The sequence below is a fragment of the Agelaius tricolor genome, unplaced genomic scaffold (genome assembly GCF_023055355.1).
Source record: "Agelaius tricolor isolate 1412-34295 unplaced genomic scaffold, bAgeTri1.0.p SCAF_18, whole genome shotgun sequence".
In the NCBI taxonomy this organism is placed as follows: Eukaryota; Metazoa; Chordata; class Aves; order Passeriformes; family Icteridae; genus Agelaius; species Agelaius tricolor.
This window is the reverse complement of record NW_027269278.1, coordinates 4,705,165-4,719,615: the sequence shown is the minus strand read 5'-3', so window position 1 is coordinate 4,719,615 and position 14,451 is coordinate 4,705,165. Positions and strand designations below refer to the sequence as shown.

Below are 14,451 nucleotides of genomic sequence, written 5' to 3'. Positions count from 1 at the left end.
GGTTTACAAAAAATTTGATCAGCAAGCTCAAAATGTGAATTAGTAAAGCACCTTGGATCTTTGGGCAAAGGCATTTTGTATCCTGGTTTAAAAGAAATTTTATCAGCAAGCTCAAAATGTGAATTAGTAAAGCACCCTGGGTCTTTGGGCAAAGGCAGAAGTGGTCCAGAATCTTTTCACAAGAATGAAATGAATATTTGCACACACTCATCATTTCTAACAGTACTTCCTTCATATGTATTTTTTCCTGAAGCAAAAGGTTTTAATTTAAAGACTGAAATGTTTAGGCAACGTACAACTGCACTTTATCCTTTACCAAAATTTGCTTAACTTGTTTCCTATGAAATTGGAAATAGGTATCATAGCATTGATTTTAGCTGGGCATTTAGACTTTGGTAACAGAAATCTGCTGGAGCATCTCAGAGAGAAAGTGTTTTTCTGCTGCTGTTCTGATTTATTTTGCTTGACAAAGCTGAGCACTGTATCAGAAGAGTGTGCCAGGTCTTTCCCAGAGCCAGGCTCTAATCTCAGTTCAGCTAACTTGCATCAGTCCCTCTGACCTCCAAGGGAGCAGGACTCAGCTCTCCAATAACTGCAAAGACAGGTTAAGAAAAGACAGATGTTTCAATTTGGTTTGGACAGAGGTATAAAGTTATAGCCTCACAAGAACTCTCTCCCTCTGTTGCTGTTTTCCACTTGTAGAAACTTCTTTTCTGTTTGCAGTTATATTTATGAACTGCCGCTGAACAAAATAGGTGTAAAATGCAACAGGGCAATGGCTGTTCAGGACTGGGAAGGGAGAGCCCACAGAGCAGAAAGGGCCTGAAGAAACTCAAGATTCCTGTTGCAGTAGAGCCATTCCTGCTGTGAAAGGTCCAAAGAATCACATAGAGACAGAATTTGGGTCTGGTTTTGCAGCTCTAGAAAAGTACAGAAGATGGCAATCACTTGGAGTCTTAAAAATGGGAAAATGAATCAAAACTTTGTGACAAAGTCTCTTGGTGTGAAGCAACAAGTCCATTCTAAGCAAGAGCTACCAGCAGAACCCTGTGGAAACCAACGGGAGATGTTCACACCTTAGGGCTATAAACATTAAAACACTACAAAAGCCTATTGTTTAACCTGACAAACCTTACAGACCTCAGGGAAAGAGCCCTCTCTGTGGCCCCAGTTCATGTGTGCACATACACACAGGCTGCAGCAGCAGAAGGCATGGTGGAGCTGCAGGGACAGAACTGGGGGTGCTGAATATGATTATTCCAATGCCTTAATGGTTTGCAGCAATACATACTGGCCAAATATCTGTTGGAAATTCAGGTTAAGTTTGTGGCTGCCTGAGGACATGGCAGAAACTCTGCTGCGAGAAATCCTTGCTGTCAGTTCATTTGTATATCATTTAAAATATTTCTACAACTAATTCAGCCAATGCATTCCCAGTATTAAAATATATAAATGTGCATTTGCATACAAAAATTGCAGTACTATAGTGTGTGTGTGCAGAGATACTGCAGTATGTGTGTGTATATATATATATATACACACACACACTCATAGATATTTTAATACTGGAATATCAGGCTGCCAACTCCAGCTCTGAAGGAGTACTATTTACCTTATTATCTTATTACTCACAGCTTTAGGATGAGACCTTCTTCTACAAAATATTGAATCATTTCTGTATTTTTGCTTCTGGTGCCTATTCTAATGCCTCCAAATTCAAAATTGTTGAGTGGATTTTCTTAATGGATCAAATAATACAACATATCATTCCCCTTAAGTGGAATGTCAGCTGAAATGTGGTTACAGAAGTCACGAACTGCACAGCAGGACTCAGACCCAGGCAGGAGAGATGCCAACTCATTGGCTCATTAAAAACTGCTAGGCAATGATCCTAATAGAAAATGCTGTTCATATCTTATCCAGAGTCAAATGCACACATTATCTCCCCAACAAACAGCCTGAGCTTCACACAGCCCTGACATTTCTGTCACTGAGGGCAGGCTGTGTCGATCCTGCCCTCACTGAACTGATGCAACACTTCTTCTTCTTGCTCCTTTTCTCTCACTGAGGAAAGGAGGGGCTGCTACATGGATGTCTCTTCCAAATTGTCTTAATGTCAGATGAAAAGGCAGGCAACATTTTAGGTGGGGAAAGAGAGAGCTGTCATTTGTGCTCTGGCTGCATACTCACAGAGTCTGGATCGATCGCAGAGGTGCAAAGAGCCCCTTGCTGATGGTCTGCAGTTTGTTGTCATAAAGAGATAACAGTTTGAGATTATGCAGACCTTGGAACGTGTTTACCCTCAGGCAGTTGATCTTGTTGGCATTGAGAAGCCTGGAAACAGAGAAAAGGTTTAGAATTCATTAATCTAGTAATAATCAGATAAAGATAGACTGGACCGCAGGGTTAAATCTAAAAAAAAAAAAAAAAAAAAAATTAACCTAGCCATCAAAGCTAAACCACATGTAAAGGCTTCATTTGCCTGTTACATTTCAAAGGTGAAAAACTGACAGTGGACAGGAGTGCTCTCATAGCTGGGGAACATACAGACATATAACAGTGCTAGCCATCTTGAAATACTTAAAAGCTGGGGGGTTGTATGCTTAGCCTTGTCCCAATTTACTCAAAATTCTACACAAATATTTAAAGAAGCCTTCAGCTTAATATACACAGGAATAAAAATTGCTCCCCACCTTGCTACTCCATGCACACACAGCCCACAATGAGAAGAACCCTTATTTTTCAATTTTCTCTATCAGCAGCTGTCTTAAGTCTAACTGAAATTCTGGGAGTTTGAAATCTTTTGATAAGGAGTGTAGGGTTAATTTGGTAAGGGAAGATTAAAAAGATGTTTCTCCTGAGAGACAGAAAGAGGGAAGCGTAAGGCCTGGGCTAAACCTTGAAAAGGAAAACCCAGTTCACACCCAAGGACAGCCAGGCAGGGGCCCAGGCTGCCCCAGGAGCTGTGTCCTCAGTCCCTGTCCTTGGAGGCTTTCAAAGTGACATCATAGAAAGCCCTGAGCAACCTGCTCTGACCTGATAAGGTGGCTCTGCTTGAAGCAAGGGTTCCCCAGACTATTGCCAAGTGATCACTCAAGGTCCCTTCCAGCCTCTACTGTCCCACAGTTCTATGAATTTCAGTTACACCAGAGTCCTGTGCAGTTGTGGAAAAGCAGCACAAAGGCAATTTAAACACTATTTTTAAAAAAACCATGTATTTTACAACTATAGAGCAACCAGCTGGTGGAACTAATCAGTTCAGCAAGAAAATCTTGGACAGTACTTGTGCAAGTTTTTTAGCTCATCCATGCAGAGTTCTGCCCCATGTCATAAGTAGATACAAACCCAACAACAAGCTGCATCTCCTGCTGAGACAATCAAACATAAGAACACTTAATTTGTCACTGTCATCTGCATAGGTGGTATCCTGCACTTAGAAGGGAAATAGGCAGGAAATTACCTATTTACTTAGCAAAGCCAAAATCCACATCTTTTGACTACTACCAAGAACTACTGAGAAAAATGGTAAACTGCAAACAGTATATGATGTTAACTCAGTTCTCTGAGCTCAAAATTCTTCCCTTGTCAATGAATTTAAAGGACTAAATATTGCATCAATGTGGCTCTCTGTGAGGCAGAACACTAATGCAGAACAGAAGACAAATAGGCAAAAAGGAAAATATATCCTCTGTTTCTCAGCAAGGAAATGCATCATTTTAAGGACACCTCTAACAGCAGCACAGGGAGCTTCCATTCTCAACAAACTGCACAGACACCACTAAAGACAAGAGAACAGCCACTCAGGAAGAAATACAAGCTTGCTAGTGGCATGTGATGCTTTTCTTTTCTCCAAAAAGTCATTCAGAAAATGCTTCCTCTGCCTTTACACTCCTGAAACCTTTGGAACATCACAAGCTCATTACAGTTCTCTGCTCCCACTGTTGTTTTGGCAGAACCATTGCTGCAGCCAAAAGTGACAGTGTTTGTGACACACAGGCAGCCTTGGGCAGCATGGGGAGCTCCAGGAGAGCAGGAATGCTTTGGAATGAGAGGGCTCCAAAGGAAAACTCCCCTTCCCAGCCTACAGGAAAGTCAGTATCAATTTACCCCAATTTCCTCCTTTATATGTTGTGGAAAATGAAGTTTGACATTAGTTAAGACAAAATCCCATAGAAGGCAATGATGGATAAATGAGGTTACATTTTTTGCATGAACTAATAGCTAAAACAATTTCATGAAATCATAAGCAGCACTAGTATGACCCCTCTGGAATCTGTATTTCCATGACACCTAATCCACACTCCTGCTGGTTCCCCAAAAGTAAAAGGGTAATTTTCCCATTGGGCCACAGGAACAGCTCCTCCTCCTTCACTCCAGCAGCAAATGCCATCTCCTCCTGCTGCTTCTGACAGAATCTGTAAACCAAAGCAAAGCAACCTCGTCCTCTCGGATCTCACACATCATGCATTTCTCTTTCCAGCTCATAGACAATCTCATCCATAAAGAATGGCCTAGCAAGGCAGTGGGATGCAGAACCAGGTACTGAATTTTGAACAGTATCCCTAGACATGCTCTTAGGCATTGCAAATCCTTTGGTTTCTATCCCCTGTCCTTTTGCACTGGTGCCACCCTCATTTCAGGGAATGCACACCTGCTTGGTTTGGCTGCTCCTGTCTCATGATAAAAGTCATCATCTAACTCACAGTAAGTAGGAGGGAAATGACCCAGGAACAAAACTGAAAACAAGTGTGTACTTCCATTTATTTTCCTAGGTGCTAATTTTTTTCCAGTACTATAGTAATGGTTTGTGTTGCAAGCAGTATTTTTAATCAGGTATAAAGCAAAAATGAAAGCAGTCTCAGCAAGAATAGAATTTACAACTGCACTACAATTGTATTTCCACATGTGGGTAACCAGGATGTCTTCTTGGGATGCCTCAGAAGTGCACAGCAGAGCTGCTCTGGGCAGATGCTGCTCCCTCCTGTGCAAAGATCAGGCACAAAGTCTACATTACTGATCCATCCCTCTGAGCAAAACTGACCTGCAACTGCAGTGAATACACTGGATCCAGATTCATTCTCCCATTGGTTTCAACAAAAAATGAATAAACCCCAGGCTGGAAAATAGAATTTACAATGTGACGAGGTTCCTGGCATGAATTTTTGATGACTATGTTCATAATGATATAATCTGTGATGTTTATTTAGAGCCAAACACTGAAAATGAGAGCAACTGATCTCATTGTACAGCCACAAGTACAGAGGCACACGCTCTTCTTCAGGCACCAGAGTCATTTGGAGCAGAAAAGTGCATGTGCAGACTGTTTAGAAGGGGGAATTCAGGTCCTAAAGAGCTTTTCTGAGGTGACAACACCTATGTTGTGTATCACAGAGAGTCTGCTCAGCAGGAATACAGGTGTGGCCATAGGAGGTGGATGGTGAGATGCATCAGTGACTTATTTCTGCTCTGAATCAGTGAGAAACTGGGGGGAGAAAAGAAACTGAGGAAGCAGAATACATTATCCCTAAACATTTTTCCCTCCTACTTACTGTGATAATGACTTTTGGCCAGAATCATTCAGGTTCATATTCCTTTCAAAACTCTCAGTTTTTTAAAATATCCGCTATGAATATTCCCCTCTAAAAATCTCAGTCCTTTATTTAATCTTTCTTCATTATCCCAGCTCCACTAATGGCATCTAATTTTTAATTAAGTATACAAGACAGGCCTCACATGGAGTTAAAAGTGGTTTTAAGATGTTTTTTAAACTAACACAAAGGCAGATGAGAAAAGCATATTCCAGGGAGCAGAATCTTCCTTGAACACTGCACCAGGCCATAAAACATACTAAAGGTTCCTTTATTGGACTTACACCAAGAGAAGGAACAACATTAAAAGTGGAGTTCTATTTTAGCAGGAATTACCCAGTATTTATTTTTGCAGCAATTCATGGTGAAAGTAAATTCCACTAATTCTCCTATTTTGTTATCAGCTTGATTGGATGAGATTTACACACGGCCTCCAGATGTGGGGCACCATTCAAAAGGAGGTTAAATATTCAAGTAGAAATAAAACCGCCTGCTACCCAGAGGGATGATGGATTATTAACTCAAGTCTCCATTTTCATCCCTCTGGATATGTAAAAAACATGAAGAAACCTCTCACAAGCCTTGGACCACCACAGTTTGAGGGAGAATGGTTAAAAACCTTGTGGTTTGCACACCATTGGAACAACGAGCTGAGCAGTGCACTATTACAATTCCATGAACCCATTTCCTGAAAAAAGTGGATTTGTCCACACACATTGAAATAATAACGTGTTTCAGCTAAGCCCTTGAAATGAATGTGCACTGAATTGGCTCTGTAATTGTATCAGCTGCTCATAAGCACCATCTGCATAATTAAGATGGTCCCATAATTGAATTATATGCCCAAGCACAGCTTCAAGTGATTAACATTTAAATAACATTCTGAACTCCAAACCCAAAATGACTGAAAAAATTGTTTTTTAAGAGCAAATGGGAATGTTTATATGGCTTTTACCCTTAGCCATGTTTGTATTTTTATCTCAGTGAGGTCAAGTAATCAAACTATGAGGAAATAACCACAAAACTGGGAGAATCAACAGCAGCCTGACAACCTTACACGTGCCAGGGACTGCAGGCTGGCCTCTGGTGCTCCAGGATAGAGCAGGAACCACCCTAAATACACAGTGAGCCTAAAGGAAAGTGCCAGGGAGAAAAGCTGCACCAAGGCACTGAAAAGCTTCTCTTCCTTTTTCACCAGCTTTGTGTTTTGACAGCAACGACAACACGACGAGAATGAAAATGTTTGGCATCCCATGAACTGGCTGGCACATCCCACATGCCAGACTCCACTGGGGAAAATGAGAATTCACCAGAAAAAAAAACAGATGTAAGAGGCACAGGAGACTTGTAAGGGAGAGGAGAACTGGGTAACAGTTTTGCCTGGCTAACAGGAGAATACAAATTGAACAGGCATGACCTTTATAGAATATCAATAGTTGCAGGCTTCACCTACGTTCAGAGGCACTACAAGGCAGCAAAGAAAGAATTCTCAGCAGAAAGCTTTCCTTAGAATATATTATATCTGTTACAAGAAGTTAAAAAAATTAGCATGTATTTTTCAGAATTTTCTCTTGAAATTTACAGGGAATCAAATGTCATCCTTGATTTAACACAATTTTTCACAGGAGAACAGCTGAAGTGTCAATACAGCAATATCCAGTCAAGCACTTGGTCATCCCAGCAGCCAATGATGAGCAACAACTAAAGACAGAATTGTGTGTGCCCCTGCCTAGTTATTGGCAAAATAACTATATTAAGTTTCAGGAACATTTTAAGATTGCCTGGACTGTCAGGGAGCATTTTGATTGTCTCTCACTGTGTCGAGATATTTAAACATCTACTGAAATTTACATTTGCTAATGTGATGACTGACCACTGAAGAGTCTGTCAGTGCTTCAGCTGATAATAACCAGCATGAAATCATCATCACGCTTGCTTAACCAGCTTCAAGTGCTTCTCCATGTTCAGGAAACTGGATGATGGTGATGATAAATTTATTCACAGTAAATTAAAATGGAAAAGTCACAAGCTGATAATGAGTCAAGAAGGAAGCACGGAGCACAGTCTGACAGTGTTGTTTTGGTGGGAATTTAGAAAGGGATTTCAGGAATTCCTTTTCTAAACCAAAAATCTCCAGCTCTGCTTGAACACCACCCACAAAACAATCCTGTGGTACTTCTGTTACTACCTGGAGAATTATAAACACATGTTGTCACAGCACCCAGACTTGTGCTATTTGAAATTCAACAGTGTCTAACTTCTGCCTGCAGGTAGGATCACAGCTGATTGGAGATAACCACATGATAATTCAGATGCACAATGGAACAAATACATTTTCACAGCTTTCAGGGCTGGGTTTGTGTGCAATAGCAACGAAAGCTGCTGTCAGGAGAGCCCACTCAGAGCACCAGAGGCTGCTGCTCACACTGACACAGGGATGAGGTGCTTTGGGAGGCTGCATGCAGCCAGGCCACACCAGTGACACAGGAAAGGCAGATGCTGCTGCTGCACTCTGTCATTAGTGCTTGACTGTAATTGCATTTCTGAGTCTGGCAGATGCTGCTTCCTCACTTTTAACAGCAGCTATTGAGTTTAGTAACATTATCACAATAGCAACCTAAATGCAGAAATCTGAAGGAAAAAAAAGCTTGAGGCAAATGGCTGGAAAGCAATTTTAAAGCTATTAAACAGGTCTGTGCAGAGAGCATTCTGTGCTGGCCTGGAAGGATGAGGGTGGCATGGTCTCTACGCTGTAGCCAGAAATATTTTGAGTGATCAAGAGAAAAGCTCATATGCCATTTTGTTAAGAATTTAGATTCACAGATCCCAGAAATGACATAGGCTGCATAGAATCTCCAGGTCATCTGGTCTGAAACCCACTCAAAGCATGACTCATTCATGCACAGTTAATGCATTTCACCAGATCACAGGGTAATTCAGAATTCCAGGAAGCTCCAGTGGTTGCTTGTCCTGACAGGCTGCCAAAAGAGGATGAGCTACAAGGTCAGATTGGGTTTTATCCAGTCTGGATAAAGTCTGGTCTTTTAAACCTTGTAGGGACAGAGGATGCACAGATTTCTGGGCAGCCTGCTCCAGCTACCTGACATCATTGTGAAAAATGTTTTCCCCATACATCAGTCACAAGGGCTCTTTTTATTACTGCCTGTTGTCTATTCTCCATGGGAAAAATTGAGAACTCCACAGAATAAGATTTTATACATCACTTAAAGCCCAGATCACTATGGGGAAGAGGAGAGACTACTGTGCTATTAAAGACTTGTAAATGGAAAACTGCACTTTCTTTATTCTGACATTTCTGTACTGTTTACATAGCTGTTAATATATTTATGTATACAACAGTGCAATGTATACAATGCCAAACACTGGAATTGATGTACATTCTGTTGTTTTTAAATACTCTGTATGGTTTGTACATCACAGCATTCTCTTTGAGATTCTATCAAGCCCCAAAAGTACACAATAAATAATTGGTAGATTCTGCTTTAAGCTCTTCAGTACTGGCATTCAGTTTAGAATTACAAATCAACACAAGCACTTCAAACTTGGCAAATCCATCATGAAGATATTTTTCAAGCAACCTCACCAGAAAAGAGCTAGGGATACCACATATCTGCCTTATTCATCACAGAAAAAAACCAGCATAAAAATCAAGTTACAAAAAAAATAAGAATCACTCAACCCAAAATTTGACCAGCTGAATTTTGGGAAGACTGATGATAGGAGTTTCTGCAAGTATACACATGACTTGTCACTTCATACAAGTCTATTTTAGGGTCAGCTGAAGTTGTAAATATTGTATCTAGTTCCAATTTTAACCAAGGTTAGATGACTGATAATTTGTCACCACTTTTGACATCACTTTATCTGTCAATATGTCAAACTCCAGGCACCAATAGGATTTTTGGTCCTTTCCAACTGCAGCTTGAGTTTTCCCCAATGACCAGATATTAGGTGAGGGAGGAGAAGGCTGTCAGCTTCTGGCTTCATTTTTTGAGAGAGAAACACAACAAACCTCTGATTTTAATATATGTGTACCACAGGAGTAGATCTCCTGATGTTTAGCAACACCAAAACAGAGCCCACCATGGGGATTTTCCTTGCTCAGTAAAACACGGGGATCACGAGCAGAAGATTTAGGATCAACACTCCTGAGCGTTCGTATGATTAGGAACTATGCAAAGTAAATTTCCTCAAGGAAAAGGATTTATTGAAAACTGATACTTGCCAGACATTTGAAAAATGAGACTTCATCCCTCATATTATTCTGCTCTGCAGCCTCTTTAAAGAGCAGAGATTTGATGGTAGCTCCTTGTTCCAGGGAGCAGAGCGCCGCAATGCGCACGCTGCAACAAAAGGCTCCCAGAACGTTGGTTTTCATCTGGCTGAGGGAGGGAAGTGTGCTACTTAAAATAGGACAAATATCACAAACTCAGTGCCCATGGTGGTGCCTTGTGAAGGCTGGCCTAGAACAGAGACTAGACAGAGCTAAAGGATAAAGTTGGGATTTATTAAGAGGCCTGAATGGATCCACCTTGGACAGCACAACCCAAAATGGCCACAAAAAATGGGCAACAGTTCCTGGGATCTCACACTTTTATAAGTTTCTGCTCCATTTGCATATTGAAGTTAATTGTCCAATTACAGCTTAGCCCATGAACTCCCATCCTTCTAGTTTTCTCTCTTCAGTTTACCATTTATACTCTTGGGCCTGAGCTTTGGATCAGTTGTCCTTGGTCCCCAGCTGGAGAAGGAATTGTTTTGTCTCCCTGCTCTGTGAAGAGCTCACCATCCCCTGATATGAAGCCCAGCCCCACACACTAAAGCAGAACAGAATCTGGAAGACATAAAAGCTAAACCTGAGGCATCAGTGGCTGCTGCTGGGTTTATCTGTCCCAAGGGAAGGAGCTGCAGGCTTGGGCTGAGCCCCCCTTGCAGTGAAAGGCAGCACCTTGGCAAGCTCCTGTGAGAGCCTGCCCACATTCCAGGGGGACTCAAGGACACGTGAGCAGGACATTGAAATGTCTTCCTCTTTCTAGAAAGCCCAAGGTCAGTTGAAGGTCTCCTGGACTAACCATCCTCAGCTAATGGTTACTTGAAAACTTCCACCTTAAGCTGAAGCCTTTGTCATTCTTTTGGTAAACAATTAAATTAATCAAACGCTGTTTCACAGCTTGGACGCATCCCCCAATAAAATGAAAGTTTCCATTCACTGTATTAAAAAAACCCACAAAAGCTAAAAAAACAGGTATCCCTTTCTGGAAAACAACATAGATCTCTCAAAGCCAAATTGACCTAAAATTCCCAGAAGACACTTGATACAGCCTGCTGAAAAGAAGAATGTGTGAGGATAGGGTGCAGTAGCTACAAAGCTTTCTATCATCCTCTCCTCTGGCACCTTAGGACAGGATAAGGAAAACTCCATGGTCCAAGAAAAGCTTCTGCTCCACAGAACAGATGTGTAGCTGGACTTGAAGAATGATTTTTGCTGCTCTGTTGGTTACCATTGCATGCTTAAGAAACACATAAGATTTGTGAAATCAGCAATTTAACAAAACTCCAATTGCAATTATTTTTGTGGGTGATGTTAACTACTTAAGGTGGTTACTTATAATGAAAACTTCAGAAACAACATTTTGAATTAAACCCAAAGGGTTTAAAAAAAGCCCAGCAAAACCACACCCTAATCCCTCAAGAAAAATCCTCCAAACCCTTATTATCTAACCATGCCTAGTTATTTTCTTGCCAAATATAATATAATACTGGCTTACCACCTCTGCCTTATAGGGCAGAAATGTGGAAATGCTGATGCCAGCCAGATGGCCTAAAACTTGTTCCGAATTCATTTCCCCTCCACCAAAGTCAAACAGGACACTTGAGGATGTGGCCATGCCCGAGATGAGAACTCATCTATGGAGCTCCTGACACCAGTGGTGGTGTCTGAAGCTGCCAGGTCCTTACAGAGAGGAATTCAGCCAAAATACAGAATAATCCTGGCCTATATTGTGACAGAATATTTAAACTGAAGAATAATTACACATCTGATAAACTTTGAATGGTTATATCCAAAACAATTAATAACAATATTATCTGTTCTGAAATTTCACAGGAATTATTTCTTCCTTTTAAATAATATATTTTCTTTCTAAATAATAGTTTTTCCTTCTAAATAATACAGTACCCACAAGGACTCCCTTTTTCTCATTGTGTCCTGCTTTATCATAAAGCGAGTACATTTTCTAAACTGCTCCTGCTCCAACTCAGGAAATCAGACAGGCTACCAGGATACCTTAATCAGAGTGCTCTTATCAGAGTGTCTCCAGACTAATAAGAAGAAATCCAATCTAGTGCCCACGGAACACTAAATTAGATCTAATCATAGGGCACTCTTCCAATTCTTCAACAGCAGGTCTAAGACCAACAAATGCCATTTATTTTTTTTTTTTAGTAGCCATTAAAATACTACAAGCAATCCCAGAGCAGCTGCTTCAAAGCCACAATCCAAAAAGCTGCAGACATTTGTTTGCATTTAAGATATGATCATTCAATGCTCTCTTTGCCAAAGGATACTTTACATACAAACACTCTCAAGAAGACCCTGGAAGGCTCCAGGGTCATGGTATTTTGGGAACCCCAAAACAGGGCAACTTGCATTGTCTCAGCTTGAGAATGTTTAAATAGTTGAAGCAAAACATCTTTCAGCAGTTCCCTGGCACACAGATTTCGTTTCCTTAATAACAAGGCATCACATGAGCCAATTCTGACTAAAAACCATTATATCTTGTGTTAAATATGCAATTCACTGAAGGCCTGCTCTACATGCACTCTAGAACTGTTCTATAAAGGAGTTAAAAATTGCTTAATGCCTTATGCAGAAGTTCTAGACCCATATTTTTATGGGACATGATGATCCATGTGTTGAGTGATTTTTTTATTTATATGTTCCTCCTGGGAAGGATTCTATCTGTAAAGTGTCCTGGATGAGACAGAACAAGCCTTGAAGAGTACCTCTTCAAAGCTGCAACTGTAAAATATTTGGGCTGGGGAGGATGGTTTTAAATCTCAGATTTTTTAAAATACAGGGTTTTTTTCTCAAAGTAGGATGAGTCCCAGCTCCTCTGCACTGTCATAATTATTGTCCTCACACCTGGCAAACCATCCCCAAAATTTCTCTTACTGCCCAGGCAGGGAAACACTGAAGTACAGAACACTTGTGAGGTTTGGGGCAGGAGAGAGGAAAGGAGCTGCCAGAAAAAGGGTGAGGATAAAGTGATGGGCAGCTCCCACTGCCCCAGCCCAGGGACTGCCACACCAAACCAAAGGGGCTCCTGCTTGCCCTGCTCTGGTCCATGTCTGCAACTAAGGCCTTATGGATAAATTACACATCTGATTGGTCCCCTTTACTCAGCATAGAGAGGCATTTCAGTGACTTCATTTTACTTGTTTGGCTTTGCTCATGAATGCTGATGCAAATCTAAGCTTACTTTGATATCCCAGGTAAGGGCAGCACAGGCTGCAGTCACAGTGACACATCCAAAGGCAATGAAAATCATGGGGAAATTCATTGCTGGCTACATCAGGGTTGTCAGAAAGGCTTCAAGTGACATGTCTAAAAGCTACTTCATATTCTATATTAAATATGATTTACTGTTTGGAGTGCTGTATGTGACATAAACCAGAATTGACTCACTTTTGATACATCATCTTCATTTTTGGAGTGTATCATCCATGATGGTAATCAGAAGATTAGGAATACTCTAAACTCACTTCCCTGCTGCTCCCTCTACTGACTGGCTGATGATTCCCTTCCCTTTGAAGGAGTTACTGCTTCCCAATGTGATCATGGAGACCAAGGGAGTGAAATTTGCAATTTCACATTTGGCTTGGGAAATCTTTTCTTCTCTATTAATACACAATGAATATCTCTCTATATATCTTACCCTGATCATGCAGGTTAAATCACACATGGCATAAAATACTTGAAATAACAATATATGGTAAAGTCATTTCTCTTGCAGCTAAGCCCCATCTGACATCACAAGAATGTGGAACTGAGCACGAGTTGCAGCAATCAGAGCTCTCCTGCTGCCCTTTCACTTGCCCCAGCAGGTTCTTGCAGCACAGAAGCCCTCAAGGATCCAGACATTGAACCACAAGTGCTAAATGTGTAAAAACAATCAGATGGCATCCCCACCCACGCATCAGCCAGTGACCAAATTTCCTTTCTTGGACAGAATCTCTCATTTCCTCCCCACACTTAAATCCTCCGTGTCTATTATCCATTATACACACTCTGCTATAAAACTGTTGACACCTTCCTTTTTCAGTTTTTTCAGCCCTTGCCTCCCTCTTGCCTGACACAGAAACAACAGACTAGCACATCCCAGAGAGTTTTCAGTGGAAAAAGTGGTTCTATTAATGTCAGAAGCTGAAAGAACAGTAAATCTAGCTAGTCAGTAAAATAAAGAAGAGGAAGGGATCATACTCACAGCAGCTGCAGAGACACAAGATCATCAAAAAGGCCCTGGGGAATCTCCGTGATCTTGTTTCCATAGAGCACTCTGAAAGATTCAGGAAGACAAAATAAATCTTAAATAACAGCCCAGTTTAGTGTCCTCCCACATCTCTGCATTATCATCTTTATTGATCATGGTGCACCATGCCCAGGATCTGTGGGCATTTCATTTAACCACTGATCTCATTTTCCTTTCAGAGAGCACATGGCATTAAATGAGTCGTTATGATTCAGGCTTCGTCTGGTGTTGGAAGGCATTTTTAATGTAGAAACTGGACATCATCCAAAAACTGTATCTGAAATATTTTTCATTCTGTTAAAGGATTTTTT

At 41.0% G+C, this 14,451-nt stretch overlaps 1 protein-coding gene across 3 annotated transcripts in view; it reads right to left on the bottom strand.

Moving 5' to 3' along the window:
• The window catches only part of SLIT3 (slit guidance ligand 3), a 494,398-nt gene that overhangs the window by 135,404 nt on the left and 344,543 nt on the right, over positions 1-14,451 (bottom strand). For all 3 annotated transcript variants that reach the window (XM_071443101.1, XM_071443102.1, XM_071443103.1), the window contains 2 exons: positions 14,096-14,167; positions 2,191-2,334 (listed from right to left, as the gene is read on the bottom strand). In XM_071443101.1, the coding sequence (XP_071299202.1) occupies positions 2,191-2,334; positions 14,096-14,167 (216 nt within the window). The remainder of the gene's footprint in view (positions 1-2,190; positions 2,335-14,095; positions 14,168-14,451) is intronic.